Source organism: Penicillium bovifimosum (assembly GCF_028826915.1).
Source record: "Penicillium bovifimosum strain IBT 22155 chromosome Unknown utg000006l_segment0_segment0, whole genome shotgun sequence".
Taxonomy (NCBI): Eukaryota; Fungi; Ascomycota; class Eurotiomycetes; order Eurotiales; family Aspergillaceae; genus Penicillium; species Penicillium bovifimosum.
The window spans coordinates 2,168,285-2,181,882 of NW_026622715.1; the positions used below are offsets into that span (position 1 = coordinate 2,168,285).

The following is a 13,598-nucleotide window of genomic DNA, read 5'->3' on the forward strand; positions in this document are numbered from 1 at the left end:
GTCAGGTTGGTTGAGGACTTGAGAGAATTCAATCTCCGGCAGAATAATTTGATACCTGATATGTAAGGTGTAATGAGGTATAAGTCAGGCAGAATCGGGCAGGGGTTGTCCCATTAGCCATAGGGATGTGTTAGGAGTGGGTGTTGTTACAGGGTCCTCCACTCTGGACCCTTGACATCACTTAGGGCTTGTGTCACGGGCTAGTGGCATAGGTTTGTAACTCAGCTGAGAAGGGTCTACAAGGCGGATCTCAGGGATGCATTCGGATAACGATGAGGTGGCAGGTTTACATCAACTCATCATCTTCCACTTCTCTTCATCCTTCTGTTTCCCTTCCACCTTTGATAAAACTGTTTGAATGCTCTGTATACTCTTCTTGTTTGAACCGTTCCTGGCATCGCCATAACAGCTTGGACCCCGGATGATCGCCGGATTATCATGTTGTATGGGGGATTTCCCCGCCTTCCCCTCACTTCGTTATGCGAATTGGTAGTTGCACGGCATTGAGTTGTAACTATTGTTTCCTTCCACGTCAAATACTTCGACTTGGAGAGGGCCATGAGGACTCTCCAGGGTTCAGTTTCGTTTCAATCTGACTTAATCATTTCTGAACCTCACATCTTGCTTCGTCTTACTGTAAGGAGGGGAGACCCAAGATACTGGGTGGTAGTGGACGACCCAATAGCAAAGGACTAAGGTCAGGTAGAAGATGGTGAATCGATAAGATAAGAGGATGGGTGGTAATACTGGGAGTTTGTAGCTGAAGACAATAAGGTAGGTGATACGAATCAAGATATCTTAGTGTGGGTAGAAACATCAATTGATTCTTGAGGATCTAACAAGAACCCGAAGTGTCTGGGTCTTTTATCCTCAAGCCTCTCTCACTATCTAACGTAGTACACCAGTCAAGCGGAGACGATCCAGAACGGCCCGCCCGGATAGTCCGGGGAGGCGAACCAAACACTAATACAGATAAGGTTCACATGACATGTCATGACATGACACGCGTCATGACACGCTTGACAATGGGTGGAAAGCAATGTCGGAGTACCGGGGACCTGTCAGGGTCTCCCGCATGCCCCAGTCAAGGCCAGTGGGCCTGGTAACAAAGAGTCAAAATACTCAAAGACAATTTCCCTTCACACTTACCTAGCCAATAGCTGCCTTTTGACATGACTCGAGTTATTTAGAGCCGCTCTCCCTTTGGAGAGAGAATCAAGTCCTTTTTCCCAGCTATTGTTGCACTTGCAAGATTTCTTTCCATCCCAGCAACGGGCGCTGGGGTGGAACGCCTGCTCAACACTGCGCGAGATATTTGGCACTATCGCCGTGGCTCCTTGAAGTCCCGCGCCATTGAATAGTTGACGCTGTGTCTTTGTGAATGATGGGTTGACCTTGAGGCGCAAGTTTGCGGCAGGATGCGAGGGTATTAAGATCCTGTATTGTGGGTATTAATTGGAAATCTGACATGGCAACTAGTTAGTTGTCATAGTGGTCTTTTTGGTTAACGCCTGGACTTACGTTAGGCAGGTGGTGTCAGGCCAGCGTGCCGTAACAGATGGAATTTGAGCAGTCCTTTAGCTCTGATGACATTCAAGTCTTGTTCGAATAGGCAGATGTTAAAGGGCAGCTATAGAACAGAGGACTACTGGCTAGGTAGGAAGAAGAAATGTGAGGTTTAGGAATGATTTGGTCAGATTGAAACGAAACTGAATCTTGGGGAGTCCTCATGGCCCTCTCTAAGTCGAAGTATTTTGACATGTACGGAAACAATAGTTGCAGCTAAATGCCGTGCAACTACCAATTCGCATAACGAAGTGGGACGAAGGCGGAAGAATCCTTCCATACAACATTATAGTCAGTCCCTCATGGACATGGTCTACAGACTATCCGACAATCATCCGGGGGTCAAAGCCGGCAAGCCTGAGTGATGTGAGGGGCCGGGCCCAGAGGGGAGGATCCCGTAGCAAGTCAGAAGATGGAGGCTTCGGGAATCGGGCGTACTATCAGAGATTCGGAATGAGGAGGGAGGAAGACATCCACTGTCTAAAATTATACCCGCTTCTCACAACTAATAGCAGGGCCATTCCCCCCACGCTCCCGTTCTGCCACCGCCCTGCCCGCTACTTCTGCTGTTGTTCTGTTTGTTCCGCTTATTCTCTTCTCCGTGCTTTTTGTTCACTGCATGTGGCCTAGTCAGTATTGAGTTAATTTGGCTTTAGCCCTTACGGACAGAAGCTCGGAACATTGTTGGAGCTCTTTGGACCCCTCTCGCATAGCTGGAATATCGCGTTTCCGTAAAAACAGAAAGATTAGCTATCTTGTGATATGAGTTTCAATGATAAACCTACAAATCATGAAGACGGCCATCAAAGATGTCATAGGTTACATGATACTTCAACAGAAAAGTGCGCCTACTTCTGTATACATGAAAGATATATTTCTGCATGTTGATAGTGTTACGCCCAGTTACGAATGATGAAGAAGATCGACCAATGTAGTGGTATTAAACGAAGAACTAAGCATGAGGAGAGAAGGAAGGAAGGAAAACATCTCCGCCAGGACGTGCTGATATCCTGTCCGATAAGCAGCACGTGCCCCTCCCTTATTGTTAGATTTGTTACGTGTCCGTCTCCCTCAAGTCACATGCCTCATAGCCCCAAGTCCTCCACGACCTGTAACATTACCCTCCTCCTTAAGAGGACCTGGCCCACCAGGTCGTTTGCATTGGGGTTCCTTTGAGGAATGTCCGCCGTGCCCTCAACACGCTTCTCGTTTGGTTCGTGAGGGGTGTCCATCGTGCCCTCAACACGGTCGGTGTAGCCTTATCATAGCTTGCCCACGTCCTTGCAGCCTTGTGCCAGGTAGACACCTCGAACGATCTCGCAACCGTACCGTTACCTCACAGGCTTTACACGGGCTCGGGTTACACAGATGCTTCGCAGGTTGTGCCAGGCGTCAGGCGAAAGATCAAAATCCATCGGTGCGGTAACGGAGATCGATGCAGCCTTATCGTAGCTTGCTCACGTCGATGCAGCGTTGTCGTGGCTTGCTCACGTCCTTGCAGCCTTATCGTAGCTTTCCCACGTCGGTGCAGCGTTGTCGTAGCTTGCCTCACGGCGATGCAGCCTTATCGTAGCTTGCCCACGTCGGTGCAGCCTTATCGTAGCTTGCCTCACGTCCTTGCAGCCTTATCGTAGCTTGCCCACGTCGGTGCAGCGTTGTCATAGCTTGCCTCACGTCGATGCCAATACTACACTCTGGCCTTCGAGAGTAGGATGCTTAGTTGTATGTTACGCCCAGTTACGAATGATGAAGAAGATCGACCAATGTAGTGGCATTAAACAAAGCAACCAAGCATGAGGAGAGAAGAAAGGAAGGAAAACATCTCCGCCAGGACGTGCTGATATCTTGTCCGATAAGCAGCACGTGCCCTTCCCTTATCGTTACGTGTCCGTCTCCCTCAAGTCACATGCCTCATAGCTGTTACGAACCTCAAAGAGGCGCGGGGGCCGCAGCTATTTGAGGGGCAACCGTGAACCAATCATTCTACGGACGCCAGGCACTAGCGTCATCACGTGCGTTTCGGTATACTTGGGCAAGCCCCGGAAGGCCCCAAGGAGGCTCTTCGACAAGAGAAGCCAGAAAAGGCCTGCGACTAACCGTCACAAACAATACCCGCTTACACGATGGGACGGTTGGCACAACGCAGGAAACAGCCACACCCGCACGTGACACCCGGGGTATACAGTTGGGTATACCACTCGGACTACGGGAATACCCTGTCCGGTATACCATCGATCATTCCCAACTGTAGACCACAACACGAAGGACTGGATATATAAGGACACTCATTTCAGCATCATGTATTTAGTTCTTCGCGATCAATTGCACATTGTTACTCGGTTACTACCTTTAGTACTTTGCACTTCACAGTTCACCTTCAAGACAACCCAACCTACAGGTAGGGGATTCACCTAGTGGTAACACTCAGTGATTGACTTACTTGGCGCGCACTTCTGGCACGTTCTGCAAGATACTCAACAGGACCCGAACCCGACGTAAGGCTTTGCATAGCAACGGTACGGTTGCGAGATACTCTTGGAATCCGCAGTTGGAACTAGGCAAGTATAACCCGTGGACATTCTAACTCACAGTGACCAGTCGGCTACGCGTAACAATAGCCCCCAAGTCCTCCACGACCTGTAACACTCAATTACTAGCTCCTGGTCGTTGGATATTGATATCTTGATCCCTGGGGTAGATGACTTCTCTCTTTCATATGTAAGTGAAGTATTTACTCCAGTAAACCAGAGTCTCATTCTTTTTCCACCAGGTAGGTACCTAGTCATCTGGGTATTCATCCTTCATATTACTCACAAACAACCTTCTGTTCGGATCCCACCGTTTAAAATGTTTACCAGCGATAGAAATCAGGCTATCAGGCAATTCCGTAAAGTCAGACCGAATCACCTCAATATTTTCCTCAGCCACGTATCGGACACTCCGATCCGCCACCCTATTACGCCGACTGTTAGCAACACAGCAGGTCCGAATAGAATCAAAAGGTCCTTACAGCACATGATAGAAGCTTTGGTTCCTGCCCGCTTCCAGCCTATCGATGCCCATTCTCCTCATCCACTGTTCACCGGCGCCGCATTCTGAGTCCCAGCCGGTAATAATAGCCTCGTAATGATAACGACGATGGCGGAAAACCTGGCCCACCATGTATCGTATGTTACCACTGCCATCGCCTCGCCTCCGAACCTGCTTCGGAATCTCATCTGCAGCTCTCATCACATGAAGACTCTCTAGAATGTGCTCGTGCTCAAACAACCCGTGAAATAGAGGAGCAATATGCTGCTCGATTAGAAATAGATCGAAAGGGAAGTCTGCAGCGAACATTTCCATGAGCCATGGCAACTGACGACGTAGATCCGTGGGCCTTGAGTCAATGGATAGAAGCATCACAGACCAAAGTGCTGCATACTTTGCGCTGACGACATCTATGGAATTGGTATGTAGGTTGGGGACTTGGGATTCGGCGCGAATTGAGTTCAATATGTTCCTACCACAGCGCAGAACAACGCCCGAAGTCAAAGCTTCGCCCAAGGTTGTGTCTTGGTCAGCGTCAGACATTCCTAAGAATGTCAATTGGCTGCGCAGGGTAGAAATGGGAGTCTCCCTCGCGCCCCGAAACGGATCCAAGTAAAGGGGCTCGCCTGGCTCCATCCCCGACAACACATTGCCGTCGATGTCTGAACCGGGCTCTGGTCTGACAATCACATGCACATGGAATGGGAACCCACAAGGATGGGCGTCAAGGCTGATACCCTGCGCGACAAAGCAGTATATCGCAGCAGACACCAGTGGGAGAGAGTTATGCCCTGGGCTCCTTAGAGCCAGCCCTAGAAAATTATGCTCCAAAGCATGATATTCTCGCTCCGGATCGATTCCCGTGAGATCATTTGCCTCTAGCCAGGATGCTATAGCCAGTGCCTTCTCACGAGGGGTGGAGAGTTGGAGATCAGGATGAGACCTCACAAAGCGTTCGAGAACCACATTGAGAGCTTCTCGAATCTGGATTGATTGTCAGAGCGGAGGAGACAAATAGGTGTGCAGAAGATTACGGAATGGGGTATCACCTACTTCATCCAAACCCCCAGTCCCAGTTTCAGTTATAAAGAGATCAAAGCAACCCAAGGCTCGGTCGAGGGAAACAGGTTCTCCGTGCCTCAGTTTCACCCATTCTGGTATGGCAATGCTTCGGTGCAAGCAAGTCAAGAGCGCGCGGGCATAGTACCTTTTATAGAGTGGCACAAGGCACTGGTCAATTTAAGGTAAAACAAAGGAAGAAAGAAACAAGGGAAAAAAACAAGATGCCAATTTGCATAGAATCAGTAGCCCACCTTCTAGCCAAATGATCATCCCCGGACTCTACTAGGCTATGGCGCAAAAGAGTATCTTTTGCATCGTTTCCCAGATTGATAACACGACGAAACTTCTCGATGCGGCCCGTCTGACTACCAAGTATACTATCGAGAAGCCGAGTGACGGATCGGTCGACCTGATACTTGAATACAAAGAGCGCCTTCCAATCGGTCAAGTGCACTGGGGAAACGAGTCTTCGAGGCAACTCATGTCGTCCGTCCCAAAACTTGTAATGCGACTCACAATGGTGACGCCATAGTAATGGTTCATTCGTTACGTTTCGAAATCGGGTGTTGGTTTCCTCAACGGCGACGCAAGTATGGGGGGAGGAATAACATAAAATAGAATTCAAAATCTCGTCTGGAAGATGGATTAAAGACCGAACCATCCCTGAAGATAAATGATGAAGTCGGGGAAGAAGACAATAGGAGATTGTGAAAGGAAGCCAGTTCACTTTCCTCGATGCTGAGGGGAGGAAAAAGATAGAGGGGATAAATGGTGCTCAGAAGCAATCATCAGAGTATCATCTCTTTTCGTACGTAGTGCGGGACACTGACGAGGATTGGCGGTTGACCTTGGGAGGGATGTGATGTCCAGGTCTGAGATGATTAGTTATCTTTCTTATCTCCCCGCTATCGACGCGCCAAGCCTCGAGCTTTTTGTGTTTGTGCTTCTTCGTTTCCTCCATCTCTTCGTCTCTTCGTCTCTTCCTGTTCTTTTATTTGGCTGCTTGCCAGATATGCTTACGCCCTAACGTTCTCTAACTATCATGAACTGTTGATCTGTTGGAACCCAGGTGACCTTTGCCGGTGTTCACAATATCCCTCGCATGCTCTCTTTTCTTCCCCTAAGCTATATAAAGCCATGGGGCAATTTCATTCAACTAGCCAGGCGACCTCCGATACGCCAGAGAAAAAGGACCAGAAAACGGACTATTATGAGTTACTCGGGCTAGAACGTGGTGCGACAGACGAGGAGTAAGTACACACGCATGAATTGACACGGGGCATAACTAAACTTGGTTTATTTTTTTCCTACTCTTGTTAACCCGATTTGCTAGGATTAAGAAAGCATACAGAAAGAAAGCTTTAGTGCTCCATCCTGATCGAAATTATGGGAATGTTGAAGAAGCCACCAAACTCTTTGCCGAAATCCAATCTGCATACGAAGTACTGGCCGATCCCCAAGAACGAGCTTGGTATGACTCCCATAGCGATGCGTTTCTAGGGACCGACGGAAGTACCAATGATCAACACTCCTATAATGTCCGAATCACAACGGCCGAAGATGTTCTCAAGCTGTTTTCGAAGTTCAGTCCTCGAATGGAGTTCTCCGACGCTCCAACTGGATTCTTTGGTGGTCTGCGAGAACAGTTCGCACAACTTGCGCTAGAGGAAAGTCTAGCCTGCCAGTGGGAAAATCGTGACCCTATCGACTATCCGACTTTTGGCCTTGCGGGTGATGATTTCGAGAACGTCGTGCGGCCCTTCTATGCGGCATGGACCGGGTTCTCCACCCAAAAATCTTTTGCATGGAGGGATGTCCATCGCTACTCAGAAGCGCCTGATCGTCGGGTGCGGCGCATGATGGAAAAGGAAAATAAGAGACTCCGAGAGGAGGGTATCCGGGGATTCAACGATGCTGTCAGGTCTCTCGTGGCTTTTGTCAAAAAACGTGACCCGCGCTATAAGATCAATGCCCAGAGTGAGGCACAACGCCAGGAGACTCTTCGCCAATCCGTGGCTGCACAGGCTGCAAGATCACGAGCCATTCATCAAGCCAGAATGCGGGATCATGTCCTCCCTGCGTGGGCACAGTCGGAGCAATCATTGACGGATGAAGACGAAGAAAGCGAGGAGAGCGAAGTTGAGAGTTTTGAATGTGTCGTATGCCACAAATATTTCAAAAGCCAAAAGCAATATGAGGCGCATGAACGTAGCAAAAAGCATCTGAAGGCAGTCAAACAACTATGCTGGGAGATGCGAATGCAGAACGACGAATTGGATTTGGAGTCTATGCATACCACAAGTACCAATTCAGCTACGACTCAGCAGCCCCTTGATGTTGAGCATGATAAGCATGCGGTGGAGGTCACTCTACACGATCCCGCATTGGGTGATGCTATCCTGAAGAGTCAAGAAAGCCCCGACGCTGAGGAGCAAGGAAGCCCCCACGGTCTGGGTGAAGCAATTCCTTTCTCCAATCCGATCTCCCTGGAAGTTTCAGAGGACGGCGATTATGCCTCCAGAGAATATGTCGAGACGAGGCTTTGTGATGACATGGATACTCTGTCTACGGGCGCCGGGGAGCTTGAAACTCCTGACCAACCGTCATCTTCCGGTATTATCGAGCAGTCGCCGACTCCCAGGTTGGGGAAAGCAAAGCAGAAACGCGCAAAGAAGGCCGCCAAACAAGCAACTCTGTCCACAGGATGTGTTTGTGCAACTTGTCAAGAGTCCTTCGTATCCAAGTCTAAGCTGTTCGATCACATTAAAGCACTCGATCACGCCCAACCCCAGATGCGATCAGTTGCTAAGAAGGGGAGAAAACAACAGTGAGCAATAGAATATGATTGGGACTTTAAGATATTATGTCGGGGCCCCGCCTGGTGTCAATATTTCCTATTTGATTATTTTCTTCTCAAAAGACAAACGTAAGTAAGCGGCTGGGTCGCTATCATTTCCAGCATTCCCTACCCCAGTCCAGCCCGCGAGTTCTTCACAACCTGCGCAACAGGCTGTAGGATCCCCTTGTTGTCAGCGGCACCCAGGGCAGTTCCTGTACTCCACCCCATCTTCTCCAACATAGCCCGCCCTCGATTATCAGCTCCGATTTCTGGGGCAGAGGCGCCGACCACATCTCCATCCATATAAGATGCTGCACCAGACTTCCCCCGCTTGGCGTGAGGCAGTTTCGGTGCTTCCGTACCCCATGACTTGAACAGCCGTCGATTGAACTTTCTTCCAGATAAGAGCTCGTCAACGGCCGAGATGGTCTTTGGTGTGTGTTGGGGAGTGCGTGATGTCTTGTTGAGAACGGGGAAGCGAGAAGGTCCATGACCACGAGACTGTGATTTCAGATTCAGTGCGTTTGCCAATTCGTGTATCAGCTTTCTGCGCTGCTTGGTCATAGGCGGTAATGGGAGGCTAGATCCAAGGGTTAGCTAGGTCAGTGGGAACACAAATTCACGGAAATATAAGACCGACCTGCTCTTCGTGGACAACAGAAATGATCGAAGCTCGGTCATAAATTGCTCCATGTTCATCTCTTTGGGATACTTGACCGCGAGATCTGGGTTTCCTGCTTTTCTGCCCAGTAGTCCCTGTGCACGGAGCTCTTCCCGTTCCTTCTTCCTGATCTTCTTTTTGGTCCGATCGTTCTGCCATGTTGCCTGTAGCTCGAGCTCGAATTCGCTGCCGGATAGTACCAGATCAGGGGCGGATTTCTTGCCCTTTGACTTTTTCCGTAAACTTGGTCGGTCGAAGTCCATAATATCAAACCCAAAGTATGGGTCGGACTCGAGAGCATCGGCAAATGCGGATGCTGATGGGAAAGAAGGCTTTCCATGGCGAGACACGGGATATCCATTCACCAGGTCCTCGAGGAGCACGAAATCTTCAAGGGCATCATCATCGGAGCCAGATATGACCAAGTCGCTCTCGTCCTCTTCGCTTGACTCTGGGGAATAATCAAGCCCAATCTGCGTTGGATTTTGAGCTGGTGATCTTGGTGACTTGATGAAAGATCCTGTGGAGCTAGAGGCCGACAAATCCAGTTGCGTCGCAGCCTTGTCAACATCGATGCCCGCGTCTAGATCCAAGTTTGCACCAAAGGGCATTTCGTCGTGGTAGTCATTGTCAATGTTGGCAATATAGTCGGCTAGCGGGTCGGTCTCTTCGGCCTCTTCGGGTGGCCAGACTGGCGTCTCTGGCTTGGAGCACGTGTTGTCTGTTGATATAACAGCCGGCGAGGGGTTCCGGGGGTGGGAGGCAGCGTGGATATGCATGGCGCCTGTGATGAGGCAGCGGTGGTTTTCTGTACTATCTGTTGGATCTCGTTCTGATGGGTTTCAATGAGTGTAGGTTTCGTGTTCTTCCTGCGACCTGTGAACACAACCTCATCCTCGCTCGAATCGTCTGGTTCCGTCGAGTCCAGCCGTATTATTGGATCTGGGTGCCCTGTGTCGGTATGTTTTTCTCCCTTCGAGTCAAAAAAGAACAGATTCTCGGTATCTTTTGCTGTCCCGTCCGTTACGTTCTCGGCGTTTGATGCTTCCAATCCCGCCTCTGACGTTATCTTGCCCTCGTCTTCTTGTTCTAGCGTCGGTGCCAAACTTCCCGCGCTCACAAAGTGGATGGCCTTATAACGAAGGTTGTTATCTGACCAGGTCCGTTGATGGCTTTCAGTATTACGAGCTTCTTGCTGCATTGTGAATTGGTGTGGCGATGGGTCTTTGATTTTCCCCGAGGGGAAGCAAAGGTTAGCAACCTCGGAAATATTCAAAAAATCGTAGGTTGTCGATTTATTTACCTCTGCCTCTGCCCGATGGGACCCTCGTACGGGCCTTGAACTTCCCATGGCGGGCCATGGATGGTGATATGAGTTCTTGGGTGAAGAAATGTATTCCGAGACTTTGGGGGGGAGATCGGTTTTTTTGGGGGGTGTGGCGTGAGGGGCGCGGTCTTTGGGTCTTTCAGGTCCGGGGGCGGTGACTGCAATATATGGGGAGATTTGTACACAGTAGCCCCTGGAAGTAACTATGATATGATTGTATTCTCGGGATTAGTTAAATAAACAATAACTAGTTACTGATTCCAATGGGTATTGGTATTGATTGCTTTCTTTCTTTCTTTTTTTTTTTCATTCCATTATATCGTTTCCACCACAGTACAACTTCAATATTACAATTCGTAGGATGTAACTAGTCGGTGACGTCTTGGCTCGTGACGAACCCCCTCATTATGATGGGAAGCTTCGACCTCTATGTAAAGCTAGGAGCAGTTTCCTCGTTTCCTTATCTCCTTATTCTCTTCCTTTGGTTCCTTCTTTTCTAAGCCTTCACGAACTCTCGTCTATTTGATATGGTGACGTTGATCACTTGGTCTGAAACTCCCTAGTTTGGATATATATCTATCCACTCCCTCCCATCACTGTGACACCATATCATCCCCATAATCAGCAACAAGACACCACCAACCATGACCGTGGACATGGAAAGATGCAAACGCCTAGTCCAATATTTCTGGGACCCAGAACCCAGGAACGATGCACCTGCCGCTTCAATATGGTGCCTGGGCAGAGAGTATGCGCCCCCGCAAACCGGGAGTGGCGAAGCCAGTAAGTCTTGTTCTGCTGTGCCCTGAATGTCGAATGATGATATTTGATCCCGCATGTTTACATACAAATAGCCAGCGACCGACAGAGTTTCCCAAGCCATTCCCAGGCCAGTACATCGAATGACACGGCATGGCCAAAGGCATTCCTCTCTGACTTCGGATCGAGAATCTGGATAACATACCGATCAAACTTCATACCGATACCACGTTCAAATACACCAGAAGCAACATCTTCGTTGACACTGGGGGTACGCCTGAGAAGTCAGTTAATGGACCCCCAGGGCTTCACATCAGACACAGGGTGGGGCTGCATGATTAGATCTGGACAAAGCCTTTTGGCGAATACGTTCTCGGTGCTATTACTAGGGCGAGGTAAGGAAGATGAGATATAGTGTAGCCCATGATTCTGAACTGAATGAAGCTAATATGATACATTAGACTGGCGCCGTGGAGAGAAACCGACAGAGGAGTCGCAGCTAATCTCCATGTTCGCCGATCACCCGGACGCTCTCTTCTCAATACATCGATTCGTTGACTGCGGCGCAGAATCATGTGGCAAATATCCAGGGGAATGGTTTGGACCGTCGGCAACTGCCAAATGTATACAGTGCGTCTTATCGAAGCCACCCACGGGAAAAAAAAAAAAAAAGAAATGCACAATGAAAGCTAGAGGTGATGCTGATGGTAGTAGGCTTCTCTCAACCCAAAGCGAGTCCCCTCCACTCAGGGTATATGTGACCAATGACACATCGGATGTCTACGAAGAGAAATTTGCACATGTGGCCCACGACAAAGCTGGCAAAATCCAGCCAACACTGATCTTGATTGGAACTAGACTGGGGATCGATCATGTCACTCCCGTGTACTGGGACGGTCTTCGAGCTGCACTGACATATCCCCAATCGGTCGGCATCGCAGGGTCAGAACCTTCCTTCCCCCCACTTGCGCTGATCTGATGTGAAGTTCGCGCTAACTCGAGAACAGTGGACGCCCATTAGCATCACATTACTTTGTAGGCGCCCAAGACTCCCACCTCTTTTTCCTTGATCCTCATACAACCCGACCTGCAACGTCATACCGGCCAGATGAGCTCTATAGCCAAGAGGAATTGGATAGCTACTATACCAACCGGCTGCGGAGAATCCATATCAAGGATATGGATCCTAGCATGTTGATTGGGTTTCTCATCAAGGATGAAGATGACTGGGCTGACTGGAAGAATCGGATTCAATCCACGACTGGACGGCCCATTGTACACATCATCCTAGGTCAGAATCAGCCAGCTCGTGGTTATACCCGCGCCGAAGCGCTTGATGAAGTCGAGGTGCTGGACGATTCAGAAATGGAGTGTTAGTTTTTAAATATGGATATCGTTGTCTTTACTAGGAAGCAGGAATAGATTCATGATGCAATGCAATTAAGCATTTGGAATTTCGCGTTCTAGTAGGGGGAGGCCAATCCATGCCTGCCCCAGACCCGAGTTATGTTACATCGCATTCACGTATCGAGTGGTAACCATTCAAAAAAAATCACCCATCGGGGAAAAGAAAATTCAAGCCATCCCATGACGCATTAGAAACCCGCAAAACACCCATAACCGACCGCCTCGGAGAGCCCATAACAGATCAAGAGGCAGTAAAAAAAGCAAGCTCGAAGGAAAAACGTAAAAAAGAAACCGCTTATTTAGCGGAAGAAGAGTACTTGGTCACAGCCTTGGTGCCCTCAGAGACGGCGTGCTTGGCCAGCTCACCGGGAAGGATGAGGCGCACGGAGGTCTGAATCTCCCGAGAGGAGATGGTAGACTTCTTGTTGTAAGCAGCCAGCTTAGAGGCCTCAGTAGCGACACGCTCGAAGATGTCTATGAAATGAATAAGTCAGAAGATGTACTTGGACGCGTCGACGCGTTGCTCAAAGCAGGGGAAACATACCGTTGACAAAGGAGTTGAGGATAGACATGGCGCGAGTGGAGATACCAGTATCAGGGTGGACCTGCTTGAGGACTGGAAATGAAAGTCAGTATGGACGCGTTTTTTTGTGATTGGTGTCGAGGATCGACTCACCCTTGTAGATGTAGGAAGAGTAGGTCTCCTTGCGGGTCTTGCCGCGCTTCTTCTTCTCGCCAGTGGCAGCGGTGGCAGTCTTCTTGCCAGCCTCCTTCTTCTCAGCAGGGGCCTTGCCGCCAACGGGGGCCTTGCCACCGGTGGAGGGCTTCTTCTCAGCGGCCTTAGGGGGCATTTTGAATGTGTAGTTGAAAAGTAGGTGATAAGAAAAGAGTTAGAAGGGTTTAAAGCTGAAGATAGATGAAGCGTGTGGATGGAAAACGGAGATGGA

At 49.3% G+C, this 13,598-nt stretch overlaps 5 protein-coding genes across 5 annotated transcripts; 2 read left to right on the forward strand and 3 right to left on the reverse strand.

Annotated features, from left to right (window-relative positions):
* Positions 1 to 4,344: 4,344 nt before the first annotated feature.
* N7515_008457 (uncharacterized protein) lies at positions 4,345 to 6,319 on the reverse strand (the record flags this gene model as incomplete). The annotated part of the gene is made up of 4 exons (XM_056669201.1): positions 4,345 to 4,519; positions 4,577 to 5,580; positions 5,650 to 5,803; positions 5,877 to 6,319. The coding sequence occupies 4 exons, from the start codon at positions 6,317 to 6,319 to the stop codon at positions 4,345 to 4,347; spliced, it is 1,776 nt and encodes a 591-aa protein (XP_056519031.1).
* A 476-nt stretch (positions 6,320 to 6,795) lies between these two features.
* Positions 6,796 to 8,489, forward strand: N7515_008458 (putative C2H2 finger domain protein; the record flags this gene model as incomplete). The annotated part of the gene is made up of 2 exons (XM_056669202.1): positions 6,796 to 6,908; positions 6,992 to 8,489. The coding sequence occupies 2 exons, from the start codon at positions 6,796 to 6,798 to the stop codon at positions 8,487 to 8,489; spliced, it is 1,611 nt and encodes a 536-aa protein (XP_056519032.1).
* A 134-nt stretch (positions 8,490 to 8,623) lies between these two features.
* N7515_008459 (uncharacterized protein) lies at positions 8,624 to 10,359 on the reverse strand (the record flags this gene model as incomplete). The annotated part of the gene is made up of 3 exons (XM_056669203.1): positions 8,624 to 9,077; positions 9,138 to 9,990; positions 10,035 to 10,359. The coding sequence occupies 3 exons, from the start codon at positions 10,357 to 10,359 to the stop codon at positions 8,624 to 8,626; spliced, it is 1,632 nt and encodes a 543-aa protein (XP_056519033.1).
* A 770-nt stretch (positions 10,360 to 11,129) lies between these two features.
* N7515_008460 (cysteine protease ATG4) lies at positions 11,130 to 12,621 on the forward strand (the record flags this gene model as incomplete). The annotated part of the gene is made up of 5 exons (XM_056669204.1): positions 11,130 to 11,268; positions 11,340 to 11,639; positions 11,706 to 11,874; positions 11,959 to 12,186; positions 12,252 to 12,621. 5 exons carry the CDS (start codon positions 11,130 to 11,132, stop codon positions 12,619 to 12,621), a joined length of 1,206 nt encoding a protein of 401 aa, XP_056519034.1.
* A 325-nt stretch (positions 12,622 to 12,946) lies between these two features.
* N7515_008461 (histone H2B family protein) lies at positions 12,947 to 13,528 on the reverse strand (the record flags this gene model as incomplete). Its single annotated transcript, XM_056669205.1, has 3 exons — positions 13,328 to 13,528; positions 13,196 to 13,267; positions 12,947 to 13,125 (listed from the first exon to the last, which is right to left on the reverse strand). Exons 1-3 carry the CDS (start codon positions 13,500 to 13,502, stop codon positions 12,947 to 12,949), a joined length of 426 nt encoding a protein of 141 aa, XP_056519035.1. The 5' UTR covers positions 13,503 to 13,528.
* Positions 13,529 to 13,598: the final 70 nt, after the last annotated feature.